The following is a 22,046-nucleotide window of genomic DNA, read 5'->3' on the forward strand; positions in this document are numbered from 1 at the left end:
TAGGCCTAGACTTGGGGACTCACCCCTTCAAACCACTGCATCAGGATTCCCCCCAGCAACATGCCCCACAGAAGCCCTGAGACCCCTTGACCCCCACAAACCTAACAAGTAGCAGAGCTCCCCAGTCATCCTTTCTCTGGGAAGAGATGGCACATCAGCACACCCCAAGCTGGGGACAGAGGATAGTGGACACATTCAATGCATAAATTTGGAGGTCATTTGCTATGGATAGACATTAAAGTCATGTAACAGGAAAAAAAAAAATCCCTCAAGAATACATGACCTGTGAACATTGAGAACTTTATGCTGAGTGAAAGAAGCCAGTCACAAAAGAGCAAATACCATATGGTTCTGCTTATATGAGATATCTAAAGTAGTCACTCTCATACAGTCACCACCTAGAGGCATGTAGAATGGTGGTTGCTGGGGCTAAAAGGAGAGGAGCACGGAGGGTTGCTCATCAATGGGCATAATGTTTCAGTTACACAAAGTGGATAAGTTCTAGAGACCTACCATACAACATACTGCCTGTAGTTAACAAGACTGTGTTGTGCACTTAAAAATGTATTGAGGGTAGATCTTGTGTTAAGTGCTATAATACTAGAGTTTTTTTTCTTTAAGATTTTTTTATTTTTTTATTTTTTATTTTTTTTAAAGATTTTATTTATTTATTTGAGAGAGAGAGAATGAGAGATAGAGAGCACGAGAGGGAAGAGGGTCAGAGGGAGAAGAAGACTCCCTGCTGAGCAGGGACCCCGATGTGGGACTCAGTCCCGGGACTCCAGGATCATGACCTGAGCCGAAGGCAGTCGCTTAACCAACTGAGCCACCCAGGCACCCTACAATCTAGAGTTTTTAAAAAGAATATATGGCTTAGAAGGATAAGAGGGTAAAGATAGAGCAATGGACAACACCAACATGTAAAGAACAAATAGAGGCAAAGAAGTCTTCAGAGAAGGCAGAGAGGGGAAGGGTGGAGAGAGAGATCATTCAGGAGAAAGCAGCTTATGGAGGGTGGAGGGATGGGGTAATTGGGTGATGGGCATTAAGGAGGGCACTTGATGTAATTGAGCACTGGGTATTATATGCAATTGATGAATTCCTAAATTCTATCCTGAAATTAATAATACACTATATGTTAACTAACTTGAATTTAAATAAAACCAAAAAAAGAAATAAAATGAAATGAGATGAAATAAAAAGAAGCCAAGAAGCTTCAGCCAAGGGTGACGAGGATGGAAAGAGATCCATGACGAAGCAACCACACGTTGCAAAAGGACACCCTCCAGGAGATAAACAAGAGTGTGAGGGTTGCTGAAAAGAGAATGGGTAAGTTGGCATGAGCTGCCCGAGGAGCCCGAGGGCCTCATGGGAAGGAAGGGCACCCCTCCCCATCCCTTTGTCTCTAGTAATCTGCAGGAGCGGAACTAAGTGGCCCTAACCAAGTTCTTCCTCATGGCAGGAAAGGTAGCAAGGGCCCTGAAGTAATATGTCCATGAGGGTAGCAAAGGTGGGTCACAGAAGCAGCTTGATGGAGCCATCGGTCTGACAAGAATAATGCCTTTGGGTGGTTAAAATGGCAGATGCTGGAAGCTTGGGAGCTCTTACTTCTTCCCCCACACGAGGAAGAGCTATAACCTGGGAGCTCTCACTTCCGGCCAGAAAGGCCCAAACCGAAAAATACAAGGAGGCCTGGGAAGGTACCAGTGGAGGCAGCCCTATGATCAGACAGCTCAGCTACCAACCCCAAGAGAAGAGACTCGATCCCTACTCATCTCAGTATGTGGGTGCTTGAGCACTGAGCTAGAGGACACCCCCACAGAACTGTTTTCTGCACCCTGAAGTGAAGTCAGGATGCAGGAAACTGGGAGTCACAGATGCTACTGGCCAGGGAAGAAGAATGAATCTGAAACCAGATCTTGGTTAGAGGAAAGTCCATGAGGACATGAAGACAGCAACTGGAGGCCAGTCTTTTCATGGTGACAAATCCTTGACCGTGAAAGGAAGGAGAGAAGTGAGGCTTGGGTTAAAGGAGATGTAGGATGGGGGACATTCATTGAGTGTTCACAGTAAAGCGTGAGAAAACTCACACCTTATGAAGGAGAGGTTGGATGTTGTAGGAAAAGGATCAAGGACCCTGAAGCAGGTGTGGGGATATGAGACCCGGAGCCCAGTGGAGAGGAGGGGCCAGGAGGAAAGAAGCCTGGAAAAAGCCACCTTGAAGCAGGTCTTCATGACCTCACAAAGCTGGCACACTCACCCCCAGGGTTCCAGAAACTGAGTCCGGGCTAGGTCTCCTAGCAACTGGATATGGGGGCCATGGCACTCTTAACACCCCAGGGAGTAAAAAAAGTCTTTCAATTTCAGGTGAAGAGAAAAGACAGCTTTTAAAAGGAGTTTGCTTAGATTGGTGTAACGGTGAGGTGTGTGTGAGAAGTGGCCCCTCGATGGTGCTTCCTCAGATAGACACCTTGGACATGACTCCTTTCCCAACACACCACCTGTGAGGCCCCCAGTCGATGTGTGCCAGCTGGAATGCCAGGTCAAAGGCTTACCAGCCTTTGGAGCTTGGAGATTGTTTCCTCCTACAGGGACAGAGCCTGACTGGAGCGAAGGAGATGAGCACAAAGACACTGTGCCTTCCTCTACTCTGAGGAGGACCAGGGAGGTCCCTGGGGCTGGTCACCATGGGATGCCACCTCTCACCAGAGAACCTCAGGGCCCTGTGAGCCCTTTGGGCTTGTATGCCAATGTGTGTGGTTGTGTGTGTGTGTGGCTGTGGGGTGGGGTGGGGGGAAGAGGGTTGTTGCTTTAATGCAGGGTGGGGGCAGATTTTGTTGACTTCTCAGAGCCAATTCTGAGGCTGAAAGGCATGAGCAAGGGTGGTGGTGGGGGTGGCTATGTAATAATGAGGACCCAACAGCAGGGCCTGGAGCTCTCTGCAAGCTGCTTCCAGAGCCGGGCTGTCCACAGAGGGGTGGCAAGGCACTGCTGTAGAGCTCAAGCAAGAGGACCCCATGTGACTATATGCACAGATCAGCTTCTTACCTGCAGCCATGAGCTGATGGGTAGGCACCAGGCAAAGGCTTTCTTGGTGGGGCCTCCCTCCCCACCCTAGGGCATGTGCTTTCACCAGCTGCTCTAGATCTCCTAGCCAGCTGTCCCCTCAGACACCAACCTGGGAATCTGTGAGCACTGCAGGGAAGGGCTGCCTGGGTCAGGTGGTGAGAGAGGAGTCTCTGGGGGATGAGGACAGGGCTCTGGACGCCCCTGGCAGCAATTCTGTCATGAGTTCCCCTACAAGAGTTCCCCCAGCCAGAGCCTCCCCTCACCCCAGAGAAACAACACTCCCATTTTTGGTGGGTCTCCACTTCATGCCACACCTTGTCTTACCCCCTCCCTAAAAGTCACTTGCTTCTCCTACATCTGTTAACATTCTATAAAAACTTTTCTGGAAGGGCCAAACACTCAGGTGAGTTGGGGTTTTATAGTTAAGACTCTGATCAAACTTCCCATGCTGGTCTGCTAAAGTGCCTGAATTTTCACCAAGTAAGACATAGTCCTTCTCAAAAGCATAGCCTTACCAAGCTTCTTTGCAGTCATTTACACTTTAGCATGAATTTCATATCAGATCAATACCTCTGGGGCAGCTAGTTGAGAATAGACTCAGATGGAAGTCAAATTTTGTTCTAGGGAAGAGGAAGGAGGGACCGTAAGTCAGGACTTGAAGCCTATTGGAGGCATAGAAACCTGGAAGCTGCAGTGACTAGCATGAGAACTCTCAGAGGAAGGAGCGGTGCTAGAAAGAAGAGCACATTCCCAGAGAGGGGAGGGAAAGCTGTCCAGAAATGAAAGCATAATTCTGCTCAGGCATACCCACATTCCTGGTCACTCTTCAGGACGATGGGGAGTCCTGTGAAGACCCCAGTAGTGGTTTGCCCAGTGAGGATGGCATCTTGATTCTTCAGTCTCACTCTCCATCCATCATATCATGCCCTGCAGAAACCAAAAGGTAGGGAGCATCTACGGAGACTGCTGAACTGGGAGGAGTTTGATGAAGTGAGAGACTCCCGCCGAAGCATTCTGCTGGATACTCTCTACGAAAGCATCATCTTTGCAGTGGGCAAAGGCTTCCCATGGGTGGAAGTGGCCAAGGTGGTCAAGTTCACAGAAGAGCTGCTCAAGGAAACCAAAGGTATGGGGCATCTGGAGCAGAAGTCAGTGACCCTTGCTGGGGAATGGGGGGTTGGGCACAGGATGCCCCTGTGGTCCATAGCCTCAGGAACCCTCTGAGGAGCTGGGAGCCCCTTCCTTTCTTTCTCTGACATTTAGCATCCTCACATGCTTGGAAACAAGGTTCCTGTCTAGGTTTCTGGAAAGTGAAGCAAACAGAATGTCCTTCCTGGATCTTTTTACTCATCTCCCTGGCTGAAAATTTTGCACTACTCCAAGCTGTTCACACAGCAGCCAGGGTGTTTGTCTCTTGGTTAGTCATTTGCACTTTAGTATGACTCTCATTATCAGATCAATACCTCTGGGGCACCTGGCTGAGAGTAGGCTCAGAGTGGAGTCAGATTTTATTTCAGGGAAGGAAGTAGGTGCCAAGATTATAATTTTTGTTTTGTTTCACTTTGTTTTTACTTAAACACATGACTCCTCTGTTTAAAACTCTTCTCTGACTCCCCATTGCATTCCTGAAAGACTGCAAATTGTTCCACATATCAGGTTTTGGTCTGCTGAATGTCTTGGAGGAATCCTTGCAGGCTTCAGCTTGCTGGCAGGGATGGGGTAAAAGCAGTCAAGTGAGTTTATAGAGGGATCATCTCTCCCACCCCTGCCCTGGCTTCATGCGAAGATAAAGACCACCTCTCCCTATGACCCCATAGCACAAGGGAATGTGATCACACCCATCCACCTCTTGGGCTGTGAGCTGCAGATTCATTCATTAAGCAAATATCTGGAACAGCCCCTCTTTGGCCACCATCATAGTAGCACTTAGCCAAGAATCATCAATAAGTGCTAAAACCAGTAGGTGAATGCTTGATGAGAAATAGGATATTTACATACTTCCTCCCCACAACATTCTTACTGATCACAAAGGGGAAAAGAATACTTCTATTCAAGGGAGTCTGGCTTCATCAAATGATCCAAGTCAACGTCATCAGTAAAAGTACACATTAAGAATCATGTTCCCCCTGGTAGAATGCAAATGGAGAACCCAGCATCCTTCAGTGATGGTTCTAGCAAAGACTCAGAACCTTATCTAATCACAAGAAAGCATTAAATTAGTGGCACTGAACAAAGTCCCTCTCCTGTGAGCTTCAAAAACATTAAGGTCCTGAGAGCCAAAGTAAGACAGAGGAGCTGTTTTAAACTGAAAGACACTGAGATGTGGCCACTAAACGTGACATGTGGCCTCAGTTTGAGTCCTTTCTGCTATGAAGGATGTATATAAGGGACAACTGGGAAGACGCAAATGAGGTCTGGAGATTAAGCAACAGTGGTGTGTCAAGGGTGATCCCCCGATTCTGATGATGGTAGTTACGAATGCCATGTTTGGGTAACGTACATGAAAGCAATCTGATGATGGGGCATTTTGTGGGCTGCTTATTCTTTAAGTAGTTTGGGAGAAATTTCTTTGTACTAGGTTTTTTCTAGTTTTACTGAGATATAATTGACATATAATATTGCATAAGTTTAAGGTGTGCAACGTAATGATGTGATATATGTACATATTGCAAAGTGATTACCAAAGTAAGTTGAGTTACTATCCATCACCTCACGTAGTTACAATTCTTTCTTGTGGTGAAAACTCCTAAGAGCTACTCTCTTACCAGCTTTCAGATAATACAACAGAGTTGTGTTAACTACAGTCACCATGCTGTACATTAACTCCTAGGACTTATTTATCTCATAACTGCAAGTTTGTACTATTTGAACACCTTCATCCATTTTGCCCACCTACCTCTGGAAACCAACAGTCTTTCATTTCCATGAGTTCAGTTTTGTTTTGTTTTGTTTTGTTTTAATTCCACATGTGAGATCCTACAGTATTTGTCTTGATACCCTTATGGTTTATCCATGCTGTTGCAAAAGGTAGAGTTTCCTTCTTTTTCATGGCTGAGTGATATTTTTACAGTTGAAAAATATCATATTTTCTTTATCATTCATCCACTGATAGGCCATGGGTTGTTTACATGGCTTGGCTGCTGTGAATAATGCCGGAGCCAACATGCAGGTACAGATATCTCTTCAAGATAGCGATTTCACTTTCTTTGCATATATGCCCAGAAGTGGAATCGCTGGCTCATAGGGTAGCTCTATTTTTAATTTTTTGAGGAACCTCCCCACTGTTTTACACAGTGGCTGTAACAGTTTGCATTCCCACCAACAGTGCATGAGGGTTCCCTTTTCTCCCCATCCTCGCCAACTTTATATCTTGTCTTTTTGATACTAGCCATTCTAACATGTGTGATGAGATATCTCACTGTGGTTTTGATTTGCATTTCCCTGGTGTTAAGGGAGATTGAGCCTGTTTTCATGACCTATTGGGCATTTGAATATCTTCTCTGGGAAAAAGCCTATTTAGATCCATTGCCCATTTTGATTAGATTATGTGGGGTTTAGCTATTGAGTTGTATGAGTTCCTTATATTAACACCTTATCAGATATGTCTTTGCAAATATTTTCTCGTATTTCATAAGATGCTTTTTCATTTTCTTGATAATTACTTTCTCTGTGCATAAGATTTTTACTCTGATGCAGTCCCACTTGTTTACTTTTGTTTTTGTTGCTTATACTTTAGGTGTTATATCCAAAAAGTCATGGTCATGACCCATGTCAAGGAGGTTTCCTCCTGTTTTCTTGTAGGAGTTTTATGGCTTTAGTTATGCTATTTTTTATTCTTTTTTTATTCAAATTTTTATTTTTTTATTGTTATGTTAATCACCATATATTACATCATTAGTTTTTGATGAAGTGTTCCATGATTCATTGTTTGTGCATAACACCCAGTGCTCCATGCAGAATGTGCCCCCTTGAATACCCATCACCAGGCTAACCCATCCCCCCATCCTCCTCCCCTCTAGAACCCTCAGTTTGTTTTTCAGAGTCCATCGTCTCTCATGGTTCGTCTCCCCCTCTGACTTACTCCCCCTCATTCTTCCCCTCCTGCTATTTTCTTCTTTTTCTTTTTTCTTAACATTGTTGCATTATTTGTCGCAGAAGTACAGATCTGCGACTCAACCGTCTTGCACAATTCACAGCGCTCACCATAGCACATACCCTACCCAATGTCTATCACCCAGCCACCCCATCCCTCCCAACCCCCACCACTCCAGGAACACTCAGTTTGTTTCCTGAGATTAAGAATTCCTCATATCAGTGAGGTCATATGATACATGTCTTTCTCTGATTGACTTATTTCACTCAGCATAGCACCCTCCAGTTCCATCCACGTCGTTGCAAATGGCAAGATCTCATTCCTTTTGATGACTACATAATATTCCATTGTGTATATATACCACTTCTTCTTTATCCATTCATCTGTTGATGGACATCTTGGCTCTTTCCACAGTTTGGCTATTGTGGACATTGCTGCTATAAACATTGGGGTGCATGTACCCCTTCGGATCCCTACATTTGTATCTTTGGGGTAAATACCCAGTAGTGCAATTGCTGGATCATATGGTAGCTCTATTTTCAACTGTTTGAGGAACCTCCATACTGTTTTCCAGAGGGGTTGCACCAGCTTGCATTCCCACCAACAGTGTAGGAGGGTTCCCCTTTCTCCACATCCCCGCCAACATCTGTCGTTTCCTGACTTGTTCATTTTAGCCATTCTGACTGGTGTGAGGTGGTATCTCATTGAGGTTTTGATTTGGATTTCCCTGATGCCGAGCGATGTTGAGCACTTTTTCATGTGTCTGTTGGCCATTTGGATGTCTTCTTTGGAAAAATGTCTGTTCATGTCGTCTGCCCATTTCTTGATTGGATTATTTGTTCTTTGGGTGTTGAGTTTGATAAGTTCTTTATAGATTTTGGATACTAGCCCTTTATCTGATACGTCATTTGCAAATATTTTCTCCCATTCTGTCGGTTGTCTTTTGGTTTTGTGGACTGTTTCTTTTGCTGTGCAAAAGCTTTTTATCTTGATGAAATCCCAATAGTTCATTTTTGCCCTTGCTTCCCTTGCCTTTGGTGATGTTTCTATGAAGAAGTTGCTGCGGCTGAGGTCGAAGAGGTTGCTGCCTGTGTTCTCCTTTAGGATTTTGATGGACTCCTATCTCACGTTTAGGTCTTTCAACCATTTGGAGTCTATTTGTGTGTGTGGTGTAAGGAAATGGTCCAGTTTCATTCTTCTGCATGTGGCTGTCCAATTTTCCCAACACCATTTGTTGAAGAGACTGTCTTTTTGCCATTGGACATTCTTTCCTGCTTTGTCAAAGATAAGTTGACCATAGAGTTGAGGGTCCATTTCTGGGCTCTCGATTTTATTCCATTGATCTATGTGTCTGTTTTTGTGCCAGTACCATACTGTCTTGATGATGACAGCTTTGTAATAGAGCTGGAAGTCCGGAATTGTGATGCCGCCAGCTTTGCTTTTCTTTTTCAAGATTCCTCTGGCTATTCGGGGTCTCTTCTGGTTCCATACAAATTTTAGGATTATTGGTTCCATTTCTTTGAAAAAAGTGGATGGTATTTTGATGGGGATTGCATTGAATGTGTAGATTGCTCTAGGTAGCATTGACATCTTCACAATGTTGGTTCTCCCAATCCATGAGCATGGAACATTTTTCCATTTCTTTGTGTCTTCTTCAATTTCTTTCATGAGTATTTTATAGTTTTCTGAGTACAGATCCTTGGCCTCTTTGGTTAAATTTATTCCTAGGTATCTTATGGTTTTGGGTGCAATTGTGAATGGGATCGACTCCTTGATTTGTCTCTCTTCTGTCTTGTTGTTGGTGTATAGGAATGCCACTGATTTCTGTGCATTGATTTTATATCCTGCTACCTTACTGAATTCCTGTATGAGTTCTAGCAGTTTTGGGGTGGAGTCTTTTGGGTTTTCCACATACAGTATCATATCATCTGCAAACAGTGAGAGTTTGACTTCTTCCTTGCCGATTTGGATGCCTTTGATTTCTTTTTGTTGTCTGATTGCTGTGGCTAGGACTTCTAATACTATGTTGTATAGCAGTGGTGATAGTGGATATCCCTGGCGCGTTCCTGACCCTAGCTTTTCCCCATTAAGAATGATATTCGCTGTGGGTTTTTCATAGATGGCTTTTATGATATTGAGGTATGTACCCTCTTTCCCTATACTTTGAAGAGTTTTGATCAAGAAAGGATGCCGTACTTTGTCAAATGCTTTTTCTGCATCTATGGAGAGGATCATACGATTCTTGTTCTTTCTTTTGTAAATGTATTGTATCACATTGATTGATTTGCGGATGTTGAACCAGCCTTGCAGCCCAGGGATAAATCCCACTTGGTCATGGTGAATAATCCTTTTAATGTACTGTTGGATCCTATTGGCTAGTATTTTGGTGAGAATTTTTGCATCCATGTTCATCAAGGCTATTGGTCTGTAATTCTCCTTTTGATGAGGTCTTTGTCTGGTTTGGGGATCAAGGTAATGGTGGCCTCATAAAATGAGTTTGGAAGTTTTCCTTCCATTTCTATTTTTTGGAACAGTTTCAGGAGAATAGGTATTAATTCTTCTTTAAATGTCTGATAGAACTCCCCTGGGAAGCCATCTGGCCCCGGGCTTTTGTTTCTTGGGAGATTTTTGATGACTGCTTCAATTTCCTTAGTGGCTATAGGTCTGTCCAGGTTTTCTATTTCTTCCTGGTTCAATTTTGGTAGTTGATACATCTCTAGGAATGCACCCATTTCTTCCAGGTTATCTAATTTGCTGGCATAGAGTTGCTCATAATATGTTCTTATAATTGTTTGTATTTCTTTGGTGTTGGTTGTGATCTCTCCTCTTTCATTCATGATTTTGTTGATTTGGGTCATTTCTCTTTTCTTTTTGATAAGCCTGGCCAGGGGTTTATCAATCTTGTTAATTCTTTCAAAGAACAAGCTCCTAGTTTTGTTGATCTGTTCCACTGTTCTTTTGGTTTCTAGTTCATTGATTTCTGCTCTGATCTTTATTATTTCTCTTCTCCTGCTGGGTTTAGGCTTTATTTGCTGTTCTTTCTCCAGCTCCTTTAGGTGTAGGGTTAGGTTGTGTATGTGAGACCTTTCTTGTTTCTTGAGAAAGGCTTGTATTGCTATATACTTTCCTCTCAGGACTGCCTTTGCTGTATCCCAAAGATTTTGAACAGTTGTGTTTTCATTTTCATTGGTTTCCATGAATTTTTTAAATTCTCCTTTAATTTCCTGGTTGACCCATTCATTCTTTAGTAGGATGCTCCTTAGCCTCCATGTATTTGAGTTCTTTCCGACTTTCCTCTTGTGATCGAGTTCTAGTTTCAAAGCATTGTGGTCTGAAAACATGCAGGGAATGATCCCAATCTTTTGGTACTGGTTGAGACCTGATTTGTGACCTAGGATGTGATCAATTCTGGAAAATGTTCCATGGGCACTAGAGACGAATGTGTATTCTGTTGCTTTGGGACGGAATGTTCTGAATATGTCTGTGAAGTCCATTTGGTCCAGTGTGTCATTTAAAGTCTTTATTTTCTTGTTGATCTTTTGCTTAGATGATCTGTCCATTTCAGTCAGGGGGGTGTTAAAGTCCCCCACTATTATTGTATTGTTGTCAATGTGTTTCTTCGCTTTTGTTATTAATTGCCTTATATAATTGGCTGCTCCCACTTTTGGGGCATAGATATTTACAATTGTTAGATCTTCTTGTTGGATCCTATAAGTAGGATATAGTGTCCTTCCTCATCTCTTATTACAGTCTTTGTTTTAAAATCTAATTTGTCTGATATAAGGATTGCCACCCCAGCTTTCTTTTGGTGTCCATTAGCATGGTAAATCGTTTTCCACCCCTTCACTTTCAATCTGGGGGTGTCTTTGGGTCTAAAATGAGTCTCTTGCAGACAGCATATCGATCGGTCTTGTTCTTTAATCCAATCTGATAGCCTGTGTCTTTTGATTGGGGCATTTAGCCCATTTACATTCAGGGTAACTATTGAAAGGTATGAATTTAGTGCCATTGTACTGCCTGTAAGGTGACTGTTACTGTATATTGTCTCTGTTCCTTTCTGATCTATGTTGCTTTTAGGCTCTCTCTTTGCTTAGAGGACCCCTTTCAATATTTCTTGGAGGGCTGGTTTCGTGTTTGCAAATTCCTTTAGTTTTTGTTTGTCCTGGAAGGTTTTGATCTCTCCTTCTATTTTCAATGACAGCATAGCTGGATATAGTATTCTTGGCTGCATATTTTTCTCATTTAGTGCTCTGAAGATATCTTGCCAGTCCTTTCTGGCCTGCCAGGTCTCTGTGGATAGGTCTGTTGCCAATCTAATATTTCTACCATTGTAGGTTACAGATTTCTTCTCCCGAGCTGCTTTCAGGATTTTCTCTTTGTCTCCGAGACTCGTAAGTTTTACTATTAGATGTCGGGGTGTTGACCTATTATTATTGATTTTGAGAGGGGTTCTCTGTGCCTCCTGGATTTTGATGCCTGTTTCCTCCCTCACATTAGGGAAGTTCTCTGCTATAGTTTGCTCCAATATACCCTCTGCCCCTCTCTCTCTTTCTTCTTCTTCTGGGATCCCAATTATTCTAATGTTGTTTCGTCTTATCGTATCACTTATCTCTCGAATTCTGCCCTCGTCATCCTGTAGTTGTTTCTCTCTCTTTTTCTCAGCCTCTTTATTTTCCATCATTTGGTCTTCTATATTGCTGATTCTCTCTTCTGCCTCATTTATCCTAGCAGTTAGTGCCCCCATTTTTTATTGCACCTCATCAATAGCCTTTTTGATTTCGACTTGGTTAGATTTTAGTTCTTTTATTTCTCCAGAAAGGGTTTCTCTAATAACTTCCACGCTTTCTTCAAGCCCAGCTAGTATCTTTAAAGTCATGATTCTGAACTCTAGGTCCGACATCATACTAATGTCCGTATTGAGTAGGTCCCTGGCAGATGGTACTACCTCTTGTTCTTTTTGCTGAGGTGATTTCTTTCGTCTTGTCATTTTATCCAGAGGAGAACAGATGAATGAGAGAACAAAATGTTAACAGGTTAACAACGTCCCCAGCAAATATACTGTATACAAATCAGAAAAGACCTGAAACCAGGGGAAAAGAAAGGGAAAGAAAGAAAAAAGAAAGAGAAAAAGAAAAAAGAAAAAAAAGATAAAAACAAAAACAGAAGAATACAAAAAAAGCAGAATATGATCAAATATGATCAGGCTAGTGCATAGATAAGTGCCACACACTAGATTTGGGGCATATTTTGGTCTGTTAGAAAAAAGTGCCTCCTAAAATTTTAAAGGAAGAAAGACATATATGTACAAAATAAGGGTCGATACAATGAAGGGATGGAAGATGACTGTAAAGATGAAAATTATAAACGATTTTATAAAAGGAATTGATAAGATAAGTTGTTTGAAAAAAGAAAGAAGATTTAAAAAAAGAGAGAGAAAAAAGGGAGAGAATGCGGTCAGGCAGGAGACTAGAACAAAGCCATACACTAGTGATTTAGGGTATATTTTGATCTGTTAGAAGAAACTGTATCTCAAAATTTTAAAGAGAGAACAACTTATAAATATATGCCAAAAATAAGGGTATCTACTATGATGGGATAAAATATGACTCTAAAAATGAAAAATAAAAAACTGGTTTTTTTTAAAAAAAGGGATTGATAAGATGTTGGTTGAAAAAGGGAAAAAGAAAAATTAAAAAAAAACAGTTAAAAAAATTAACTTTGATGAACTAATGCATCATGGTAAAAAAAAGCCATGAATTCTATGTGCAGTATTCCCCTAGCACTGGAGTTCTCCCTTCTCCTTGATGGGTAAACTTGGTCTTGGCTTGCTGGCTGTTTGTGCTGATCTTCTGGGGGAGGGGCCTGTTGCCGTGGTTCCCAAATGTCTTTGCCGGAGGCAGAATTACCCCGCCCTTGCTGGTCCAGGCTAAGCAAGCTGCTCGGGTTTGCTCTCAGGAGCTTTTGTTCCCTGCAAGCTCTCAGTACAGCTTTGGAGGACCAGGGCGAAAATGGTGGCCTCCCAATCTCCGCCCGGAGGAGGTTAGAACTCGGGGCCCTGCTTCTCAGTGCGCCCCCAGAGAAAAGCAGTCACTCCCGTGTCCCCGGTCTCGGGCCGCACTCCGTGCTCACCCGGCCTGTGACTGAGCGTTTCTATGTCTGGCACCCGACCCCGTGTGGAGTCTCCAAACCCAGCAGATCCCTGCGGTGCGCTCCCGCGCTGCTCCTCCCGGGGGAGGAAGGGGAGTCTCCCTGGCTCTGCGTTTGTTGGGTCCCTGCTGCAGGAGCAGTGGCCCGACTGTGCCGCAGATCACAGTTTATGGCCACCCCGAGCTGAGAGCCCGCGCCTCGGCTCTGTCTCTGCAGCCGGCTTCCCCGCTCCGATCCCTGGGAGCTCTGCCGCACTCAGGCTCCCCCGGTCTTTCTGTGACCCCGAGGGTCCTGAGACCACACTGTCCCGCGAGGATTCCACCCCACGCTTAGCCACTGCAGCGACGTCCCTCAGCGGAGCCGACTTCTAAAAGTTCCGATTTTGTGCTCCGCGGCTCTAGCACTTGCCAGAAGCGGCCGACAGAGGCCCCCTCCCCCGCCGTCTATCCTCCCGAATATCGCCTCGGATTCACTTCTCCGCACGTCCTACCTTCCAGTAAGTGGTCGCTTCTCTGTTCAGAGAGTTGTTGCTACTCTCATCTTAGATCTCCTGTTGAGTTCGTAGGTGTTCAGAATGGTTTGATCCCTATTCAGCTGAATTCCTGAGACCAGACGAAATCCAGGTCTCCTACTCCTCCGCCATCTTGCTCCCCAGTTATGCTATTTTTTAGTAGACGATTTCTTAGCATAGCTTTGGGCTCACAGGAAAATAGAGCAGAGGGTTTAAATTCCACATGTGAGATTTCCCACAGAAATCCTGTCCCACACATGCACAGCCTCCCCCACTATCAACATTCCCCCACCAGAGTGGGACATTTGTTACAATTGGTGAATCTACATTTACACATCATTATCACCCAAAGTTCATAGTTTATTTTAGGGTTCATTCTTGGTTTTGTGTATTCTATGGATTTCAATAAATGTATAATGGCATGTATCCACCATTAAAGTATCACATAGAATAGTTTCACTGCCGTAGAAATCCTCTGTCCTCCATCTATTCATTCCTCCTTCTCCGCCAATCCCTAGCAACCACTGCTTTTTACCTCTCCACACTTCTGGCTTTTTCAGAATATCATATAGTTAAAATCATACAGTCTTTTCATATTGGCTTCTTTCAGTTAGTAACATACATTGAAGTTTCCTTCATGTCTTTACATGGTTTGATAGTTCATTTCTTTTTTTTTTTAATTTTATTATATTCTGTTAATCACCATACATTTCATCATTCGTTTTTGATGTAGTGTCCCATGATTCATTGTTTGTGTATAACACCCAGTATAGTTCATTTCTTTTTAGGATTGAATAATATTCCATTGTCTGGATGCACCACAGTTTATGTATCTATTCATCTACTGAAGGACATCTTGGTTGCTTACACATTTTGGCAATTTAAAGCTGCAATAAATATCTGTGTGCAAGTTTTTATGTAGACATAAGTTTTCAACTCCTTTGTGTAAATAACAAGGAATGAGATTGCTTGACCATAAGATAAGAATATGTTTAGTGTTGTTGGAGACGGTCAAACTGTCTTCCAAAGTAGCTATGCCATTTTGCATTCCCACCAGCAATGAATGAAAGCTCCTATTGCTCCATATCCTCACCAGCATTTGGTGTTGTCAGTGTTGTGGATTTTGGCCATTCTAATAGCTGTGTAGTGGTGTCTTGCTTTTTCCTGAAAACATATGATGTGGATCACATTTTCATATGCTTATTTGCCATATATATATATGGCAAATTCTTTCTTTTTGTTGATTTTTAAAGTTCTTGGTCTGTGTTGGATAATAGTCCCTTATCAAGTGTGTCTTTTGCAAATATTTTCTCCCGGTCTGTGGCTTGTCTTCTCATTTTCTTGACAATGTCTTTTGCAGAAATTTTAATTTTTTTTATTTTATTTTATTATGTTATGTTCATCACCATACATTACATCATTAGGGTTTTTTTTTCCTTTTTTTATTATGTTAATCACCATACGTTTCATCATTGGTTTTTGATGTAGTGTTCCATGATTCATTGTTTGTGTCTAACACCCAGTGCTCCATGCAGTACATGTCCTCCTTAATACCCATCACAGGGCTAACCCATCCCCCCACCCCCTCCCCTCTAGAACCCTCAGTCTGTTTCCCGGAGTCCATAGTCTCTCATGGTTCATCTCTCCTTCCGATTCCCGCCCCCTTCATTTTTCCCTTCCTTCTCCTAATGTCCTCCACACTATTCCTTATGTTCCACAAATAAATGAAACCATATGATAATTGACTTTCTCTGCTTGACTTATTTCACTGAGCATCATCTCCTCCAGTCCCATTAAGGAAGTCCAAATTATCAGTTCTTCTTTCATGGACCATGTCTTTGTGTTGTATCTAAAAGAGTCATCACCAAACCCAAGGTCATCTAGGTTTTTTATATGTTATCTTCTAGAAGTTTAATAGTATTGTATTTTAGATTTAGACCTGTGATCCATTTTGAGTTAATTATTGTGAAGGGAGTGAGGTCTGTATCTAGCTTCTTTTTTTTGACATGGGGATGTCCAGTTGTTCCAGCACCATTTGTTGAAAAGATTATCTTGGCTCCATTGCTCCTCGGTTAAATATCAGTCGCCTATATTCGTGTGGGTCTATTTCTGGGCTCTCTCTTGTGTCTGCCCAATTCATCTATTTGTCTATTCTTTGTCAATACCACACTGCCTTGATTACGTACTCTTTTTGGAACTTTTCTGTATTTCTTTATTTTGAAATATTTTTAAGTATAATATTGTTTTAAGATGTGGCATAGTTGGGGTCCTCCTCTGGACTTCTGCCCAAGGTCTCTAACAGCTGCCATACAAATAGGACACATGATGCCCTGTTCCTTATACGTGATATCCCCATCCCTTATGTGCCCAGAACTCACCCACCAGTCCGAGCAGCCGTACCTTGATGTCCCTCCCTAATCTCACCACTTTTCACTAGCTCCTTGTCCACCACTGTTTCTAACCCACCTCCATCTTTTGACCGGCCCACTGCTTTCAAATCTTGTACTGCATGCTTTCACTGACCAGCACAGTGATTTTTTTTAAAGATTTTATTTAGTTATTAGAGAGCGAGCGAGAGAGAAACAGCATGAGAGGGGAGAGAGTCAGAGGGAGAAGCAGGCTCCCCACTGAGCTGGGAGCCTGATGTGGGACTCGATCCCAGGACTCCGGGATCATGACCTGAGCCGAAGGCAGTCGCTTAACCAACTGAGCCACCCAGGTGCCCAGCACAGTGATTTTGTTCAGGCACAAATAAAATCCCATCACTCCTCTGTTTCAAGCCATTTAGTGGCTGGCACTGAATCACACATCTTGTGTGCACGTGGATCAGCCTTTTTTATTTCTTGCACTGCTCATGTGCCCTTCCTTCCACTTCTCTCCTCCAAACCAGTGATCCCAGTCTGAAGGCTTGAGCTCCTGGGCTGGCTTCAGAGATCCTTGGGAAACTTCATCCCACCCCAGCCCCCCACCCAACCCCCACCCCTGGGTCCTTCCTGGCATCCCTCTAGGTCCTGTTCCCTGCTGCTCACAGCAATGCACAGGTACCAGAGTTCAACCCTGTTGGCTGAGCTCTGCAGTGGCTCATGGCCAGAACAAACACTGATGAGAAGGAAGAAGAATGTCAACCCCAAGCAGGTGGGAACTCGGGCTCTTTCAAGTTTCCATCAGAGCCTTCCACAGGCTGAGTCCATGAAAAACAGTCAATGATGATGCAAACCCAACTTCAAACTCAGGAGATTAGATCATACAGCCTTTCTGGTTATCGCATAACTTGCCAGCACAGCCTAGCTATGCCTTGTGGACTTCTAAAACCTTGCAGTTGGAAGGGCATTTGGTGATCTGGAAGCTTAAGTCCCTCTACAGCAGGGAGCCCCGGCCACCAGCCAACAAGGTTCTTCCAGTCTCTGCTGACACCCTCCAAGCAACAGGGTGCTCCCTCCTTCTGAGGCAATTCATTCCTTTGTCTAACCACTCCTGTCATTTGGAAGTTCCTGTATATATCTAGCTACATCTGCCTTCTGCACCTTTTACTCGAATGCTCAAAGTCTGTCCTCTAGAACCAGAATGCAGGCCCTGCAGATATCTCATGAGGCTTATATAATGTGACTATCATGTCTTTACATTTAGACTAGACAGCCCCAGTTGTTTTTGTCATTCTTAATATGGCATCATTTCCATAGACCATTTCCCCCTACCTCCCAACCACTGCCCTCTTTCTGCCTTTCTCTGAGCATACTTATATTTGTCAATATTGTTCTGAAAATACGTCATCCAAATCCAAACACCAAACAGTCTGCAATTTGATCAGTGAAGTTATTAGGGATTTTATCACCTCCTCTGTCCTGGTGATGATGTTCCTGTTTATATAGCCTACGGGTATGTTTATTTTATCAACATCAAAGTCACATTGATTTATATTGGGAAGGCAGTTCCACGTGGGAACCATTTTTCCCATCCTGCCCTTGTGCAACTTTGATTGTACATGCAAGACTTTACAGTTATCCCCACTGACTCCATCTTGTCAGTGTTGTCCATCTTTCCTTCCTCCTGCTATCTCTTAAAAAATCTTGGTCCTGGGCTCTCCGGCTTACAAGTTCTTCCTCTTACCTTTAAATCATCTCAAAATTTGAGAAGCATGGTTGGTACAAACACTGAATAGGAACAAACTCTTGGGTGGGCCCCTCATGCTGAAATCTAACTCACTGAAGATGGAATCCATCAGGAGGCTTAGCATTCAAAGGGAATATTCCAATCCTAGTTCAGTCCCTTACTGGATGTATGGTCCTGGGCAAGTCACATCACCTCTGAGCCTCTGGTTACACATTGGAAAAAAATGGAAAAAGCAAGAACACCCACTTCCTGGGATTGTTTTAAGGATTAAATGAGGTTACAAACATAAAGCCCGTAACGTGGCATTTGGTGCCTAGTAAGGACTCAGTGAGAGTTAGCTGTTATTCTTAGGAGGAGACTGCAGGGACAAAGACCCAAGACTTGAGAGAGTGATGTGGTTCAGAGCTGGTATGATAAGATGTGGCTGCATGCACGTTGATGCAGCACCCGGCAGGGATCAGCCTCCACATGTACAGAAGTAGCATCAGCTCCCTCCCAAGGTTAGCAGAGACCATCCGAGGCCCTTTCTCCTCAGATGCCAACACTAACCCAGCTGACACTGCATCACAGGGAGCGGGGCAGGACAATGGGCTGAGAGCCCCACTTCAGCCAGAGGCAAGCCCAGGAGGTAAAGGAAACTGGCAGACTTGTTTGGAAAGTAGGGAGGCAAGAAAGAGGCAGACAAGACTATTTCCAACCCTGCTCCCAGGTAATTGACTCGTTGTAAGTGCCGACTCTTGAGAGCGATACCAGGCTGGCTGTGCTTTGCAGGGAGTTGGCGATGGGGTATGGTGGGAGCACCAGTGGATACAGAGCCACAGTAGACGAGGCTTCCTGAGCTAGGTCCAGCTCACCTTGGGCCCCCTGTGGTGCCATTCAGGATGATGCCTGTTGCTCCTGAAGACGGCCAGCCTGGCCCAGATGGCATCTCCATGGCAGCCATGCCCACAGTGCTTCTCAGAAATCCAGTACAGGGACATGTGCAAGAGCATGAACAAGTTCATCAGTACTCTGGAGACAGGGGATAGAATTTCAGCTGAAGCTTCCTTCTTCCCTGGGATTTTCCTCCTCACTTTACAGTCAACCCCAGTCTCAGGCTGGACTGGTCCTCACCATTCTTGGAGTCCTGGGTCAAATCCTCGTTCTACCATTTTCTTGCTGGGCGACCTTCTGAGAGTCCCTTAACCTCCCTGTGCTTCAGATGACTGTGAGGACAAGATGAGGACAGGAATGGCACCAACTTCATGGGATCATTGCAAGGATTAGATGAGTTCATTTATGTAAAGCACTTGGAACAGTGACTGGCACATAGGAAGCCCTGTGAATGTGCAAGTGGTTGGCTATTATTATAATACCCATTCCTCAGGTGTTTCAGCCACTCCCATGGGCTCCACTGTCCGTCCAGAAATGTAGGCCTTACCCTTGTAGCAGGAGGCAGCCCTTCATCATTGTTCATTGAGGGTGCCTGGTTTGCTCCCCTTGGCTTTGTTTCCCAAACCCTTGCCTTTACTGACTTAGTTCTGATCCCATTCTACCCAATTCCCAACCCAAACTTGATCTTCCCTTTCTCTCCCGCCTCGTGTTGTTTGAGCCACACTACCTAGGTCTAGACCACATTCTCTCAGGAGTTGGCCCATATATCCTTTGCTCCTTCCTGTGCCTACCAGCTCTGGGTAAATTCCCCTCCTAACCTGAGACCTAACCCCAGTGGGGGCCAACCGAGCCAGTGTCCCGCTGGCCAAAGGGGCATCTGACATCAGTTCCATCTTCCAGAGGGTGTTTCCAAATGTTCTCTCTGTTCAGCCTGCCCCTGCCAAGGCCCTGTGCACTCATGCTGTCCACCACCTCTGAGATGCCCCCTGTGCTGATCTCAGAGCCCAGGGCCTTCTCACACTCCCACACCCTCCAGGGCCCCAGACTTTGCTACCCAGAGCCAGTCTCAGACTCTCCTACATCAGCCCTAAGTTCACGCACGTGAAGATGCGCCACTGCCCAACAGCATGACGGGGAAGGCCTCTGTTCACTACCCTTGTTAGGGGATCCAGGCAGCAAGGGGCAGGAAAAGCTGGTAAGACAACAGGTCAGGTCCCAAAAGAGCTGTAGCCCTTCCCATCTCATATCCCACCCTGCCCCTGCTCAGGGATACACATCCCACCTATCACAAGTGGTGGGGTGCAGGATGCAGACAGTGGAGTCCCCCTGGCTGGCCAGCTCACATGCAAGCTCTCTTCCAACTAATGTCCACAGTAGACTGTCACTCTTCTTGGAAGGGAGCTTCTCAGGGGATTTCTTTTTGTCGTTGTCGTTGTTGTTGTTGTTGTTGTTGTTGTTAATCTGAGGCTAAGGATGGTTGATTTCTGTTCACATACTAGATAACAAAGCTGGCAGATAGCGTTTAAGGAGGCTTATGTTTGTACAACAGTGATTCAGAGCTTTGACAGGACTGCTGCCAGCCTGGCTTATCTCCTGGCCCAAGCAGGCCTTGGTACCAGGAGGGAAAGGGCTGCCCTTTATTCAAAAGCACAAAGCTGATTCTGTCCTGGCCAATGGTTCACCAGGATGTTCTGGTCTCAACCACAGGCCAAAAGAGAGAGTCCTGTCGACCTCACCTACTCTGCCAGCCTGCAGGAAGCCCTCGGCAGATCCCACCCTGCTGTGTCCATGGGGCCTGGAGTGAAGTCACCAGGCACAGCAAAGAGAAACAATTAGCTGCCAGCTCCATCCTAATGGGAAGAAATCGCAGGAAGTGGGCAGATTTTGCACACCCTGTTGAGTCTCCGGTAAAGGAGAGGAAAGAGGTGTTGGGGCATATGGGAACGCTGCGGTCTCCAACTTTGCATCTGGGAGTGGCAGAGATTTGGGGTACCCAGAGGACCCTGTGTATCCTATCTCTGACTGGCATGTTGCAGCACGTGAGAGGTGGGAGGGGGACAGACTCTCTTGCCTCAGGCTTCACTTTCTGGTGTTTTCCCTACACATCTGGGCTAAAGAACCTCTTTCCTTCTGGCTTGGCTCCATATCCTGGGGCCCGGTGAGGACCCCCTGTGAGGAAGTGGGCCTTGCTGACCAGTTGGTGGAGGCATGAAGTAGTCAGAGGGGTGCCCAGTGGGTCATAGCACCCTATCTGTAGTTCCATCCGTGGCCACTCCTGATTCTCCAGGAAATATCATCTTGGCAGCCACAGGATAAAAGGCAGCCACAGGATAGAAGGCAGCCACACCATCTGCTCCCAGCGGCCTGGAGCTGGCAGGAGGCATTACTGCCCCCAAGCTACCCTGCACAGTCTCTTCCTACCAGAACACTCGTGGCCATGCCCAGGGTCTACTCCACCAGCCCCTGAGTACCCACCCCACGTCGGAGAGCATCCAAGCATTCAGGACCAGCCCAAGCCAAGAGAAAATGCACCTTCACTAGTCCTGGAAAGTAGCTTCTCCAGCAGCCTTCTCCAGGGCAGCCTGAAACCCATGCCTCTCCCGCTAGACCCTGAGGAGGGGCCTTTGGCGGCAACTTCTTTGTTGCTGGAGAGTGGAAGCTTCCACAAAAGCCATGGATCGAAATCTTGAGAGAGCATTTCTTGGGACAAATGGGCAACTGCCCTTTCAGAGAGAGCTCCATGAGAGAATCAGTCTGCTGGGGCCGTTAACAAAGTACCTCAGATTGGGCAGTTTCAACAATAGACATTTATGTTCTCCCAGTTTGGAGAAGTCGAGATTGAGGTATCAGCAGGGTTGGTTGTAGACGGCCACCTTCTCCCTGGTCACCTCACATGGCCTTTCCTGTGTGTGTGTCCTAATCTCCTCTTTTCACAAGGAAACCAGTCATTTTGGATTAGGGCCACCCACATGACTTCATTTAACCTGAATTATCTCTTTTAAGACTCTATTTCCAAGTGCAGTCCCATCCAGAAGCACAGGGGGTTAGGACTTCAACATTTGAATTATGGGGGACATTGTTAATTCGGCCCGTACACTCAGGTCACAGCGCTCCAGGTGAGACTGTTAGTGGGCCTGAAATCAAGGATGTGCCATAGAAACCTCCCTCAGCCTTCCCTGAGGGACCCACATCCTGTAGAGGGAGGAACAGTGGGGACTCTATGATCCCGGCATTTTCACGTGT

The 22,046-nt window shown here is 44.9% G+C and overlaps 1 protein-coding gene across 1 annotated transcript in view; it reads left to right on the top strand.

The window, feature by feature from the left end:
• Nucleotides 1–2,319: 2,319 nt before the first annotated feature.
• Nucleotides 2,320–22,046, top strand: part of CUNH8orf74 (chromosome unknown C8orf74 homolog) — a 32,756-nt gene continuing 13,029 nt past the window's right edge. Inside the window, exons 1-2 of the mRNA XM_028114232.2 lie at nt 2,320–2,367; nt 4,003–4,195. Of these exons, the coding sequence (XP_027970033.1) occupies nt 2,320–2,367; nt 4,003–4,195 (241 nt within the window). The remainder of the gene's footprint in view (nt 2,368–4,002; nt 4,196–22,046) is intronic.

This window comes from Eumetopias jubatus, unplaced genomic scaffold (assembly GCF_037043125.1).
Source record: "Eumetopias jubatus isolate StellerSeaLion01/CBP00866 unplaced genomic scaffold, mEumJub1_p1.0 scaffold_2, whole genome shotgun sequence".
In the NCBI taxonomy this organism is placed as follows: Eukaryota; Metazoa; Chordata; class Mammalia; order Carnivora; family Otariidae; genus Eumetopias; species Eumetopias jubatus.